Source organism: Vanessa cardui, chromosome 11 (assembly GCF_905220365.1).
Source record: "Vanessa cardui chromosome 11, ilVanCard2.1, whole genome shotgun sequence".
Taxonomy (NCBI): domain Eukaryota; kingdom Metazoa; phylum Arthropoda; class Insecta; order Lepidoptera; family Nymphalidae; genus Vanessa; species Vanessa cardui.
Window position 1 is genome coordinate 10,148,013 of NC_061133.1, and position 15,933 is coordinate 10,163,945.

Here is a 15,933-nt window from a genome sequence, read left to right on the forward strand (position 1 = left end):
ATACACATGTTAATAAAATCGCCGGAGACAAATCATTGCCTCAAAATGTAAATGTGTTTTTCTTATATTATGTAACATTTGCTGGTTCAATCGTCTACCAACCCTCTTCATATTGATATCTCCCAAGACCTATTTTTGGTCCGATCAATAGATATTCAGTAGCCAAGTCGAGTCAGCTGCATGGCCTTATAATTAATATATAAATAGATTAAATAATGGAGTGTGCTCTTCGATAGACTGCCGTAGTAGAGTTCTGCAGTAGTCCTGATGATGTTAACAAAAATCAGCTGATAGAACAAATAAAATTCGCTGAATTTATAGCCTAATCAAATATTTTGTTGTGATGTATCATTTTTTTAAAGTATGTAATATCTAATGTCAATGACCTGGATAATACTTCAGAGTTTAGAGGTTTTGTTTCGTAATACAAAAGCGCTCAAAGAAAGCGTCTGCTTACCGAACTTCATCTTCTGGACCTGTTTTAAGTGTCATTAATTATTTTTAGGACACTAAGATAAATTAATGTACGTTTTGGGACCAGCCAAAAGCGTCACGCTTATAGCGTTCTTTTTTTATATTTTATCTAACGTCGTGCTAGCGACACCACAAAGGTACATTAAATATAAAGTTTTTTTTATGAACCATATATTACTCAAATTTATTTGTTGGATTTATACAAGCCCATATGGGTAGGTTGGTACCTAAGCACTTATCATTGTTTTGCAAAAACAACACTATAAGTATTGTTGTGTTCTAAATTGAAGGGTGAGTGAGAAAGTATAACAACACGCACAGGGGATATAACATCCTAGTTACTAAGGTAGATGGTTCAAATTTCATGGTCCATTCAGGTCTCCCATTTAACCGACTTGGTACCGATCTGATAAAAGAATACTATCACAATATTAAGCAATAATAAAACGTCATAGATTTCTTAAAAAGTAATTATTAAAGTAGGCGAACAAGTGAATGTTATATTAAACTTATCGACTTTATTGCATAATGATTATTTTTTAATTTGCCGTTATCTTTCTCTGTTCGTCATTTATGGACTAAATTAACTTTGTTTGGTCTTTAATTGTTAATACAAGTGAAAGTAGAAAAATGTTAACTTTGAAAGGCAGAAATCAATTTATCTCATCGTCGATTATAAGTAACGTTTCGAAGATAAATGTGAGATGTCATGCGAAGTGATGCATCTAAATTATATCGAGCGACTTTCTAAAATAGTTCGGTTATTACCAAATATCTCATATATTAATAGTGTAAGCCGTTTTTTGTCCCGGTGACTATGGTGCGATTGGTGCACATAAAAAATCGGCTATAATCTCATCTCAAAGAGGTCCAGCCGTAGATGTGCAGGAAATTAAAACAAAAAATCAAAATCAAAATATACTTTATTCAAGTGGGCTTTTCCAAGCACTTTTGAATCGTCATATAACAATTAAGTGAAGCTACTAGCTAAATGTGTTACTTGATGTATAGATAGATAGATATTTACTTAATTATGGTATTACAATTCAAAATAAAATTAATTTTACAGAGCGAAAAAAGTTACCGGTCTGTTAGAAAGCTATATCATGTATAAAGAAAAAAATGAAAACGTAAAAAAAAGTAAATTGTTTTCGACAAATTCCAATTTAACTGAATGATTTGTATACTATTTGACATAAAAATTAAATTAATTACACTTTCATAGTTTTGACGTAAAATGTTGAATACAATGAAATGAAAACATAGTTGCAATCACAAGTTTGAAATTCCTAAAAAACTTTTGGATACTTCATACATCCATACAACGTTATTTAAATGATATGTAATTGAATGATTTTATAAGTTAATTGGAATAAATGAGTCGATCTATTGTGAAAGAGTTGCTTGTAATGTTCTTAGTAAAACTTTTACTTGTGCTGTTAAGAAATAACCTATTAGTAACTATGTTAAGTTCTATTGAATCATATGTCAATCATATACTTATTGATTATTTATTGTATTGCATTTCTGAGATCTTATTTTGCGTCACTCACGATAAGATAAATAATAATTTCTTAATATATTAAAATAATTTCAGAATCTATCTAGTTTAGATATACAGGGTTATTGGTAATTCGACGTATATCCGTTAGGAGGTGATAGGGGTGACTATTTGCAATAATTTTAACCCCCATATGCATAATCCAAAAGTGAACTATTTTTGAGTTATAACGTTTTTTAGATTTTTTCTAAATTGTCAAAAATGCAACTCCAAAAATTTATTTTAAAAAAAGTATCGCTTAAAATCAATTTTTTCTTCTGTTTTATAATAACGATTAAACACTAGATGTCCATGTTTAAGTAATAATTATCTTACCAAACAATTACGAATAATCCTGTATATGTTTTATTAACTGACTGACTTATGTCGTGAGTCTGGTCTCAAGCCCTACTACGGTGCTAATACCCGCATGACCAATTCAATTGGAACATTTACAAGTACTGATAAGGAACCTTTGTTTACTTAACGTGTAAATGAAAAGTATCTTATATTAGGTTGGGGAAAAAGTCTTTTCGCATATAGTATGTATGAACTTGTAATAAAATCTCTTTGGCTATACCATTTGTATCTGGCTGGTTTTGGTATCATTAAAGTTTTAATTTTAAAGAAGGCACTTCCAAATTCAAATTAGGAATTTATGTGATTTTCATTTGTTTTTGTTGTTGTTAAAATGAGTGAATCTAAAGAAGAAATTCGATACATTTTAAATTTTTACTATAAAAAAGGTAAAAATGCAACTCAAGACGCGAAAAAATTTGTGATGTTTATGGACCTAATGCAGTATCTGTGAGAGTAGCGCAAGTTTGGTTTAAGCGTTTTCAAGCCGGAAATTTTTGATATCAAAGATGCATCTCGCTCTGGTCGCCCTGTTACGGACAAAATTGATGCCATTTTTGAAAAAGTGGAGCAAGATCGGCATATTAGTAGTTACGATGTAGCTGAAGAACTGGCAATTGACCACAAAACGGTTTTGACTCATTTGAATAAAGCTGGGTACACAAAAAAGCTCGATATATGGGTGCCTCATGAACTCACTGAAAGAAACCTAATGAACCGTGTACTCATTTGTGATTCTTTATTACGACGTAATGAAACCGAATCATTTTTGAAGAAGCTGATAACTGGTGATGAAAAGTGGATCACATACGACAAGAACGTGCGAAAAAGATCGTGGTCAAAGGCCGGTCAAGCTTCACAGATTGTGGCAAAACCCGGTTTAACTCGCAATAAGGTAATGCTGTGTGTATGGTGGGATTGGAAGGGCATCATTCATTATGAGCTGTTACCGCCCGGCAGGACCATCGATTCAGAACTGTATTGCGAACAATTGATGAGATTGAAGCAAGAAATTGAGAGAAAGCGGCCAGAATTGATCAACAGAAGGGGTGTGGTTTTTCACCATGACAACGCTAGACCTCACACATCTTTAGCCACTCAACAAAAATTACGAGAGTTTGGCTGGGAGGTATTAATGCATCCGCCGTATAGTCCTGACCTTGCACCTTCAGATTTTCATCTGTTTCGGTCTCTGCAGAATTCCTTAGGCATTGTCAGGTTAACATCACGAGAGGACTGCCAAAACCACTTGTCGCAGTTTTTCGATCAGAAGCCCCAAATTTTTTACAGCAATGGGATCACGTCACTACCAACAAGATGGCAAAAAGTTATGGAACAAAATGGCACCTAAATACTTTAGTCAAATGTAAATAAACTATAAAAAAAACTTTTTGAATTTTCATATAAATTACGAAGAAACTTTTTCCCCAACCTATTAAGTATGAAACAATTGCCTCAGGGCACATGGAAATTAATCTATATCATCTATGTATATAAATATGATAAATATAACTCTGTGTATTTGATGCTCTTTAATAAGCAAACCGCTAAACCGAATATGATGAAATTTGGTATGAAGCCAACTTGAACTACAAGGAAGGACGTTGGCTACTCATTTTGCCAGACACATGACAACCAATATCCTAAAACGGGTGACTACTAGTATAAATATATTTCTAATCCTGTTGGAATTTATATTATTACATTATATAATATGTCACCGCTTCTTATCAAATGTAGGATTTATTGTTGTATCAATGGCAATTTTTACGACGATTAAGCAAATGAAACCTTTCCATGTTTATATATATCATCATCAACAGCCTTTTTTCGTCCACTACTGGACATAGGCCTCTCCAATAGCACGCCATCGATCTTTGGCTACTCGCATCCAGCTGCTGCTAGTTATTATTAATTAATAGAATTTGGAATATAACCTGTGACAATTAACACTGGAATCGATAACGTCACAAGTGCAATACTTGTCGGTTATCACATTCTTTAAATAGTATTCACATGAAATATTTACCGAAGTGAAAGGAATATTGTATTTGCTACGATTATTTATGGATTAGCGAAACGTTATCTCTGACCTAAAATAATATTTCCTTATCTCTAACATCAAAGGTTCTCAACCTTTTCACCGCTCCGACCTATTCAATTACAAAAACGAATAAATAGAATACCTCGAGATATCGTCGCTAATAAAATTTCTATAACAATAATGCACTGTTGTTTTGATCTTTTAAATTTTTATTATCTTTTAATGTGATTTATTTTGTAATTTTAAAACAACAACAGCCTGTAAATTCCCACTGCTGGGCCTCCTCTCCCTTTGAGGAGGTTTTATGAAACATATTCCACCACGATGTTCCAATGCGGGTTGGTGGAATACACTACACATAGAAATACACATAGAAATACTGCCACATGTCAGTATTTCTATGAAATTTGTCACATGCAGGTTTCCTCACGATGTTTTTCTTCACCGCTGAGTACGAGATGAAATATAAAATAAGACAAATTAAGCACATGAATCAGCGGTGCTTGCCTGGGTTTGAACCCGCAATCATCGGTTAAGATGCACGCGTTCTAACCACTGGGCCATCTCGACTCAGTTTTAAATAATTTATTTATACTCTTTAACCTGGGTGTCACGACCATTATAGGTTGAGAAACGTTGTCCTACGTGTAATTTTATTATTTTGATCGATACATTCAGATAAGTTGAGAGGATCTCGATGTGTGAATGAAACTCACTTAAGTCTAAAATACACATTCATAGTCATACAAACACTTCACTAAATATATTTGATTATTTAAACGTTTTTAGGGTTCCGTACCCGAAGAGTAAAACGCCCCGGTTACTAAAGCTCCACTGCCCGCCCGTCCGTCTGTCCGTCAGTCACCAGGCTTTATCTCTTGAACCGTGATGACACACTTGACATTTTCCCAGATGACGTATTTCTGTTGTCGCTTTATAAAACGAATACTAAAAAACTGAACAAAATAAATATTTTGAGGTAATTCCATAATAAGACATGATTTTTTTTTCGCCTATCTTTCGTTTATGCAATACCTACTTTGATAGTCGCGTTTACGTTCGAATTTTGAATTTCTATATATGTATTCTATTGTATGTATAAATCTTCTGTACCTGTATATGTAAATTAAGTATTCTAAGCGATTTGGACCGATTACGATTAACTGTTTTGTGTTTGAGTTTAGTGCGTTAGGGTGAGATCGGCAATGTGGTGAGACCGTACCGGACAAATTTGCATGTGATTCAAATACCTTTTCATTGATTTTGTTCTCCAGACGATACAGAATAATAAAACGGCTTCTGTTGAGTACGTTTAAAAAACGAATGGGAATGAAACGATCGCCTCCTGGCTATTTCTTTTTATATTGAATATATGTTAATAATAAAATTGACTAAAACTGACCCGTTCAGTTTCTTTCGCTGTTTCTTCTCTGACCAGGATATTTTCTTTTCCAGTGGTAGTTTTTAATTTGACAATCAACAAGTAAAAGTATTGCTTCTCTATTAAATGAATAAATTTTAGTTTGAGTTAAAGAACGATATAACAAGTGATTGATACAGCCGGAAATAAATCAGTGCGGTCTTACCAGATAGTCGATCTTGTCCCTGCTATAATTAAAATATTACCCATAAAAAGAAAAAAAACGTGTTATTATATCAGAATTATAGTTATATATAAATTATGTTATTACGAAATAAGATAGATGGAAAAATAACCAAAAACGGTACCCAATCTTTCTCCAGGGTAATAACAAGGCACCGTTTATTTTAAATCAATATAAGAGCAGCAAGTTGTTTACTTAAATTAGCGAAAGTATTTCTTTTCCACGAATTTTGCTTCTCGAAAAACTGACAAATTTCCGGGTTGTAACTTGTTTACGCAATAGGAGCTATCGTCTTACCAAATTTCATCGAAATGTTTCCATGGCTTCATCAGACACAGACGGATTTATTTAATAGATTTTTTTTTCTAAATAAGTCGTTTTAAATCAATAACATAATATGATAAGCTAAAGCTAAAGTTATAAAGAACTGATCTCTATATACAATACGAAACTAAAACATAATTAAATGGTCCTTTTGTGAAAAAGGGACAAAACGCTGAAAGAACATAGTATTGGAAACGCGAGTCGGACGCGCGCACGTAGAACGCGTTGCTTGTCAGTGCTTACTCGGCTGGCGGACGAATCACGCGTGTCACTCGCGCTTGACGAACCCTACGACACAAGAAACAGTAAACAGAAAAGGGAAAGCAAAGACAAGATATATATAAGAATAAAAAATTTTATAACAATATTTGCCTTCAATAATAATAAAACCGCTTAAAGATGCCGGTGGAAACAAAAATAAGCTTTTCTGGTAAGTCTACCTAAATACTTAATACAATAACGCCCTGCATTAAATTAGTTAAGTGTTATGTTTGGTCTTTTTCTTTTTATAAATATTATAAAATATATTACTTTGAGTAATGATCAATTACATACTCAAATACTAAAGATAGTAAATAATTTCTTATCGCGTTTAAAAATAGACAGTACTTAATAACGCATTTGGTGCCTTTGTTTGTATTTAAGCAAATATTGTTATTATTTTTGCTAGAATGGATGGTTTTGTTCCCAACTTGTTAGTAGTATTTAACAGTTGTAGCGCTAATTAAACTGAAATAGTTCAAACAGCATGTAGTTACTCAACATCGAGGAGTTACTGAAATTAATGAATTATTTTCAAACTTTAGATGTATTTAAAAATTTTTGACGTTTAGTTATTCAAAAATGGAATTGCTCCTTTGCTAGATTAGAAAAAAATTATGTCGTGTTATTTCGAAATAGTTGTGTAATATAGTTTGTATTGTCCTATTCAACATATGTTGGGTACATATGCTATTCACGATAAATGTATTTGTTAGCACTAAATCGTGACTGACACAACTCGTAAACTGAAATAGTATAAGTTAAATGTTTATTCTTATGTAATGAAACGGAATATTCTCCACCTTTACAAGGTAACGTCATATATAGTTTTTTTTTTAAACATTTAAACCCAAGACCGGTATGTTTTATTCACGGCAATAACAATAAATACTCTTTCTTAAAAAAACGTATACCGTCTCGTCGTCGTCCTCACGCGAATCGTTTTCAATTACGGCAACAATTTGATTGTTTCTTTCGAAAATTTCATCTTACGAATTAATTTATGGAATCTCAACGACCTATCAGATTTTTTGCACGCAAAATGCTTTATGTCTTTAAATGAGAAAATATCACTGATATTATATTGCGAAGTATACCATGTTACATATTTATAGTCTGATGCTGTATGAGTTATGTATTTAGGCACTGCCAGTGGGCCTCCCCTGAGATTCTCCTTTGAACTTCCCCTCGTAACGTTTAATAATCCTTCAAACGCCCTCTTACCTAAAACCTACTTTACAAACGCTTATATTTATAAATTTAAACATTTGTAATTTGGTTGACAAGTGTATATATAGTATGATCACCTCAGGGTGCTCTTATGAGAAGATATCCATGACCGGTGGACATGATAATGCTCGATTGGTATGTTCTAACCATTGCTAGTGTTGATGGTATTCAACTAACCTAACCTTCTTTGCTTTTTCTATCATGTCACGCAACATACCCGTAAGTGCAACGTAACCTTGTCGGACACGAACAGAAGATGAACAATTAACTTAATTACTGTGACTAACGATTTTATACGACTCCACCGATCATTTATGTCAATTGAAATCATCGTTTCATTAAAATATTTGCGGTTGAAATCGCTAAGAGTAGGTAATCGAATATTGATTGATCTGTATTACTTTATTAAAATATTTGGGTTAAAATTAATAACAATGATAAAAATATTATCAGCGATATCGTCTTCAGCACGACATCAATTATTTTTGTTCTTTTTTTTTATAAATGATACGATAACTTTCCAGCTATTCCGATGTCACGCTACGATGATACGTAGTCGTTTTAGGTATTTAAATTGTTTTCTATGCGAAAATATTATTTCGTTTTATTTATTGTTTAAAATTTCATGAATGCCAATGGCTTGGTTCACGCAAGTAGCTTGATACACTGATAAATATCAAACGACTAATTGAAGGTCAAGTTTACAGTAAGGTTAGTCTGCGTCCTTCAAAAATACTACATTTTATTTCGCCTTTTTAACTTGTTCCCTATCAGTAACGTTCGCTTAAGGTTAGAACAAACTATGACGTGTGTAGTATAAATGGCTGAATACGAGCGGTCCAGCGGTGTGGAAAACGCAGGTTCCATCCTGACCTCTTAAGCTATTTTCGTACTCACCCCAGCCCGTGATACACTCAGTAAGAGAAAATGTAAATGAAAAGTAATGTCCTCAAATGAGGTAATATAATCAACTTGCAAAAATAATTCCATACGTGCATAACAACACACGCGTTCCGCTCTAGGCTAAGTATAATCATATATATCCGACCATTTGACTTCCTGTGTCTTATCCTTATCGGAGATGCGCTGTTTGAGTTGAAATTGCCCGATTACGCGACTTGGCATTGTTGTCGGTCATCCGTTGTTAAATTGCAGAGCAGGTGTAACCTGTGCCGACTTTACGTGACTGACTTGCATGATGTGTGAAATTATCGTCGGTGCCATCAAACTGCGCCTCATTATGTATGTAACGTAACCTCATCCTAAGGCTGCAAATCATTCGGATTTGTTATTGAGATTATTAGGTGGCATTTATAGCTGTCCTTTTTTTTGTCGTCGTCATATATCAATTCGTGAAAACCTTGAACGACAGTTTCGATTTCATACAATATAGCGACATCGATTCTCTTGAAGCGTATCGGACCAAACCGAATATGTCCGAGGGATCAATCGTCAATATTATGTTACACTTGAATTTAATTACAAACTCAAATCCCTACCGTACCCTTATGATCAGTATCGAACAATTGTCTCTTTTGTAAGTCTATCCACCGGATCACCTTTGCTTGTAATCAGTATAATCTATCTATAGATAAGGCACATATCATTACTATATTTGTAGAATTGTTACAGTATTGATTCTTAGTCATGCCTGTCCCATTACTCAACTTACCTATTAATTATAAGTGCCACGTGCATAATTTTAGCTGTTTTTGTGCTCGGCGCCATGTGAAGTCGTTATAAAAACTAGTTTCTCTTGATTGGAAATTGATGTCGTAAATGGCAAAATATCGCGTAGAAGATCCCGATGTAATTGTACTCACGGGTTGAGCGATACTCGTTGTACACGTTTCATAAGTAAATTAAAATCGTCGTCGTTTCAATAAATTTTTAACACACCTAGACGCAGCCATATAATAACGAGGCTTGTTTATGACGTTGCAATAATTTCAGTATCAATTCGCAAGGTAGTTTATGTTTCGTGTCATTACGTAATGTAACTTGTAAACAAAATTGCGCAGTCAATTAGCGTAGGTATAATATTGAAATGCAATTGGGATTGTCTTTTCTATTATTAGTTACGATCCTCTGGGACGGCATTATTTGTTACTTTGTACAATAAGCAAAGATCATAAGAGTGATCAACAATTTGTTGATTTTTTGACAACCGCTTTTTTAATGGACATCGAATTGGGACGAGTAGCTCTTTAACTTTTTGGCGTTCACTTCAACCTCTTGCTTTATTGTTCTTTATCTGGAATACCGCCAAATATGGTAGTTTATCTATTTTTAAAAGTCTGTCCAACACTTTATACAAGCTTTATATTATTTATAACAGTCTGCATCGACGCCGTTCCGTCTAGACTCTACACCAACTTTATTGAATATTCCCTTAGACCCGCCCATCCATTGCGTTCAGTTTCCGCATTCATCAACTTCATATACTGTACTTATGTAATTAACTAACGATTGGTCTGTGTCCAATGCCCTGTATTTATCGCTAATATGTCATTTATTTTGTATAAACACTATTTATATCGTGCTGCATTTTTATAATAGCTGCAATGTATTAAACCCAAACCATCAGCCGTAATTACTGTTACTAAATGTATGTGCATGTGGTCTGTGGATGCGATCTCACCTTTAAATAAATAATTATGTAGGCCATGCGGGTATTCTTCGTGATGTCGATATATCATTTTAATGAATGGATTGCTTCTATTAAAATGACCACAATGTTCTTCTTTAGAATAATTAATAAATACATAAGTATTTATTTTTAACTTTCATAATTTCACCAGCAACTTTTGATTTTACAATTACACTTAAACTGTCAGTAGTAGAATATAATACATCATTTAAATATAAAATTTAGACGGTAAAGAAAAAAAATATTAACATTTAATTTTCTTACTTAACTGTCCAAAACAAAAAATATTAAATTTTTAAATATGTGCATGCATCCTATAATTATATTACATTTTATATATATATGTCCTATAATTATATTAAAGTAGTGCCTCTATTATTAATTGTATTAATGTGATGAGATATGCTCTAGTTGAGATGAAGATTGCGGGTTCAAACTTGTGTTTATAATTCATCTCGCACTCGTGAACGATGAAGGAAAATCGTGATAACATTATGGTTAAATTAAGCCCAACATATGCAGGTGGGTGAAAATCAACCTCATGTGCACCCATCTCACACCATCAAACCAATCTATTACTTTTTCCTTCAGTAATGTTATATTACTCGAAGTAATCAGCTCAATATAACGTGGTACATAATTACGAAATATATACCATTAGTATAGGCTGAAGAAATATAATGATAGTCTTATTCACACTAGTTGTAATATATCGATAATATTGTGTTATGTTATCGAATAATCAGCGCTCCAATCGCTTTATCGAGTTCACAATCGAATAACAGTTACGTTTTGATTTATCACTCCTATTCAGGCGTTAGATCTTATTTATCTAGGTCTGAGGGTCGATCAGGAAATTGAGTTATTACAAGATGAACAGACGTAACGCGTTTGCTCATAATAGATGTGAGTGGCTCTGTTTTTGCTCAGAAACAGGTGCAAGTTATAAATTATCTTCACGTATTTCATTCGCTCTAATTGTGATATAAATCTAATATTGCACTTAATACGAGCCCTAATGTAAATTGTCTTATTTTATTGTAATTGAGAACTGGATTAATAAAATAATTAGAAGTATATCTTATTGTAACAAATACAATACTTAGTGACTTTCTGACATTATTACTTGCTATTAAAGAATAAGTAAGTCTGTTTTTCACACAGCAAAGCAACATAGCAACAAAACAAAACACCTGACATACCGTGTTTATATTGAAAATCATAATGGATCAAAGTTTTATATAAAATTTTTACATTAAGTACACGTAGTGACTCCCTTAATGAATAATAACAAAACTATAGAATATTTAAAAATGTAAAATTAAAATATTTGTTTAATAATAATAAAATATCTAAAATATATATACGTTTATTATATACTAAATGTATTACCATTGTTTAGTCGACATAAATATTATTCCACGACACTTCTTGCCTACTACAAGTAGCAGAGGTGCTAAAACAAATACTATATGACTATTGTCAGCCTTTGTTTAATATTTATTTAGTATGTTTCAGAATTTTTCTTTTACACATTTGCAAAGTAGGTAGGTTACTTGCGAGTTCAACGACATCTACTTTTAATGACTTAAAAATATACTCAAAATTTATTATTAATTTAATCTAAATTTTATACTGGTTTGTCATTTTGGCACGAAGCGAACCGAACAATCTATTATTATTATTATATTATTATATAGATTTGTTTTTATTTATCCCTTATTACTTATTACACATCATATAAAAAAACTAATGACTTCAGAATAATAGAAAACCAGAGATATATCGCATGACATACTTTATGGGCTGTAAATAAATCATTCTAAGTATACAAACATAGCATATAAACACTTCGTTTTATTGCCTCTGGTGACAGGAGGGCTGGTTTATTTTTCGCCTAGATGATCGGAATTGCGATTAAACAGGGAAATGCTTCTAGCATTCTCACCACCATTCCACGTAATCATGATAAACACAGCCGCTATTTTTTTATTTTTTCTTTGTTTTTTTATAAAGCGTATTTTATGGCAAAGGCCTTAATGTAAATAAATAGTTTATAAACAAGGAGGTTTAATAGTATAGTAATATATAGTAAGAAAGCGAACCGGTTAAAATTAGATTTTTTTTATAACATTCATGCTTTTTAATACTGATTTGTAATAAGTGTTTGTCAAGGTCTTTGATAATTCTTTAGATCTGCCTTATCTCGAATTCAGATGTTCTAATCAAGAAGCATGTTCTATCTTATCTTTTCTTATTTACTATCTGAAAACATCACAATGAATCTAATAACATTTTCTAGTTTCACCATAAATTGTATAAAAGTTAAACGTAGAGTTTTAATTGTTACGAAACGAACAAGCAATAAGAACAATATTAATAATTATAACTTCAAAAAATAATTTTAACTCATAAAGAATTACACTTTATTATTAATTGACATTGGATTGAAAACTAAAAAGAGTTTAAAAAATAATAACTCCTTCGAAAAGACTTGAAAAAAATACTTGGATAACATATACGTATAATAATTACAAGTCATACACATTATGCTCGTAATTAATATATGTTGGGTTATTTTAAAGAATTGATATTATATCTTACAATATGATGTTTAAATAGAACTATACGGCTTATTTCACGGCTGATAATTTACGTTCAATAAACAAACATACTAATTTGAATTTGATGTAATGCTGTTATTATCTGCGGAGGCTGCGTTTAGGTGGCACAGTGTAAATTACTCTATTGACAAAACACTTACGTCAGTGTCTCCATAAGACGCATTTACAAGTTCAAGGTGGCAAAACGTTTTGGATCTCCGGGTTTTTTTATGTCTTTTATACTTTGAGAAAATATTTTCATTACTTTTTAAACGTACATGTATCAAATACTAGTAGTTAGCTCGCGTTTTAGGGTGTTGGTTGTTATGTGGTAAAAATGTAGCCTATGTAAGGACTTAGGCTACTTTTAACCAAGAAAGGTCATGAAGTTCAAGTTTGCTTCATACCGGATTTCATCAAGTTCAGCGGTTTGGTTTGGTGAAAGAGCGACAGCCAGACAGATAGAGTTACTTTTACATTTAGGTATAATATTAATAATAATGATTGCTCTTAAACCATTCAATTGTTTTTCTCGTTTCCAAAACATAACACTAATATTCCAAAAAAGTTGTTTTTAACAATAAATCGCACACACTTATATAAAATAAACTCTCACATAACTAATTTTATAGATTTATCCATATTATGTCTAATCCCTTGTTGACTTTATTGTTGTTTAACAATAAATAAATTACAATTATAAAATGCAATGTGCCGCTTTGGTTAGGTTAGTAAGCTACGTAGTAATTTTGTAACATCAAGTATTATGGCGTCATGTCTTTATATGCCCCGTGTACACAGTTGACTTATGGAGGGCCGCGTCTTTCCTATTTAAGCATATATCCCATCCAGTATGAAGCAAGTTCTGAGTCACCTTGTGGACCTACATAAGTAAACAACGGCTTAATCTCGGACGTAAGATTTGCTTGAAACATGATAAAAACTGTCAGCGTTTTAATTTCTTAAATGGTGTCAAGACTCAAATGTTTCATAACTTGTGTCCTTATTAATAATCGGAGAGATCATTTCTACGTACGTACGTCATCAGCCAATGAGAGCAATGCATTTGTTCTAGAATATTTATTTTTATTAGAAATTTATTATTATGAGTAATATCCCTTAAAAAAATTCGAATAACTTATACGCCACAAATTTGTAGCCATATTTATAGAACAATCGTTAAAATTTATAACGTTTCTGGTACGAAATACTTACGTTATTTCATAGTAAATACGTGTGTGTTATCGTAATAATTTTGAACACGAATCGTGTGTACGTTCTATTTAAATGTTTTTCGATATTTCTCAGCATGCTATTTATGCAGAAAGTCAAGGTTCCGTTCCCGTCTAACTTGGTGTTGCATTTATCATTGACTACGATAACAATCTAGATTCTAGTCGGTAACTCGCAAGCGTGAGCCCGAAACAAAGACTTTACGCTTATCTGTGGCTTCGTGACCGTTATAATTCTCAGATGCCATATTCCATACATTGCTTCAATTCATAGAATGTGCTCACATCGAGATGATGTATACGAGTTAAATGTCGCGCGCTTATAGCATGACACAACTTAGATGTAGCATCGCCAAAATTCGTAAAACCGATCACATCCGAATTAAGTACTCTCACCCAAATTATCAATATTTATTTCTTATGCGAATATCTTTACGCAAACGTAATAACTTGTAATATCGTATGATCTAATATATTCGTCAATTTGAAACGTCGATTTACATACACTTGCTTTTTTGGGTTGAACTGACGCGAGAATCTTTAGCGACGAATAGCGTCGAAAGGAGCGTAAGGGAGCTATTTCTATTGGTTGTGTAAATCGGCAGTAATCGGTTTTATTGAATTTGCCGATATTACATCTAAGTTGTGTCGTACTATAAATGTCGTTGCAAAATTTACTCAATAGATTGCACAAACATTGGTATGTAAAATAAAATATTTGGAAAGTTTTAATTCGTTTCATGTCGCCGTTCGTGACGGAGACTAATTTAGTACGAAGTCTCAGTACGTTAGTTACGCTAATAATTTCTATTGAGCGATTTGATCCCTGAACCATTCAGCCGAAGAATTTCATTGCGACTATCGATCTCTCTCAGCTTCCAATTCCGTTTTCCTTGTTTCTCCACTTTCTTATTTATCTGTATTGTTGTTTTAACGTGACTAATTCGAAAAAATAAACACTTCTTTATATTATGTATGTTTTAGCTATCGGAGAATTCGAATCAAAGAGAATCAATTACAACATCCTTTTTTATTCGTTTCATTCAAAACAAATAAACTTGCGTACTTATTGCATTGTTTCGTCAATATCAGAAAATCACTGCCTTATTGATCTATTAGCTATTTTATAAGACTCTGTAAGGCTGATTTCAAATCTGATAGAGTTCTTCCTATCAATTAATCTGACTAGCGGATCAGCATTTGGAAGCAAACAAATGGCTGTGTTTACGCTCCATTGAATTGTAAACTATGAATGTATCTTGCGCTTATCTTCAAAGCCGCCGTGCCCTAAATCGGTCAGGTTTTCTTTTTTTGTACAGGAAGATATACATACATGTGGTCCTTTAATTTAGATTAATAGGCTTCATTAAATAAATGTGAGTGTAAGTTTATCGATTAGCATGCGAGTCGCATTATGAGTATGGCTCATTATGAACCATTATCGTCGCGGGGGCGAATCGTGTTTCGACTTACAATCACTATTCACTCCATACGGGAACCTAAAGGGCGTCGATTATCAATTGAATTATTCAAATGCTGCAATTATGTACTGTTAACCGCAAACAATTTATGCAGCCCGGTCTCGGCCTTAATCTGTGATACTTAAACAATTAT

General features: G+C 32.7%; 1 protein-coding gene across 12 annotated transcripts in view; it reads left to right on the forward strand.

Moving 5' to 3' along the window:
- LOC124533347 (restin homolog) overlaps positions 1–15,933 on the forward strand; it is a 53,867-nt gene that overhangs the window by 16,345 nt on the left and 21,589 nt on the right. For 5 of the 12 annotated variants that reach the window (XM_047108562.1, XM_047108566.1, XM_047108565.1 and 2 more), the window contains exon 1: positions 6,530–6,773. The exons of the other annotated variants lie outside the window; for them this stretch is intronic. In XM_047108562.1, coding sequence (XP_046964518.1) covers positions 6,743–6,773 — 31 coding nt within the window. In that variant the 5' untranslated portion in view covers positions 6,530–6,742. Of the gene's footprint in view, positions 1–6,529; positions 6,774–15,933 lie in introns of those variants that run through there. 12 annotated transcript variants of the gene reach the window in all.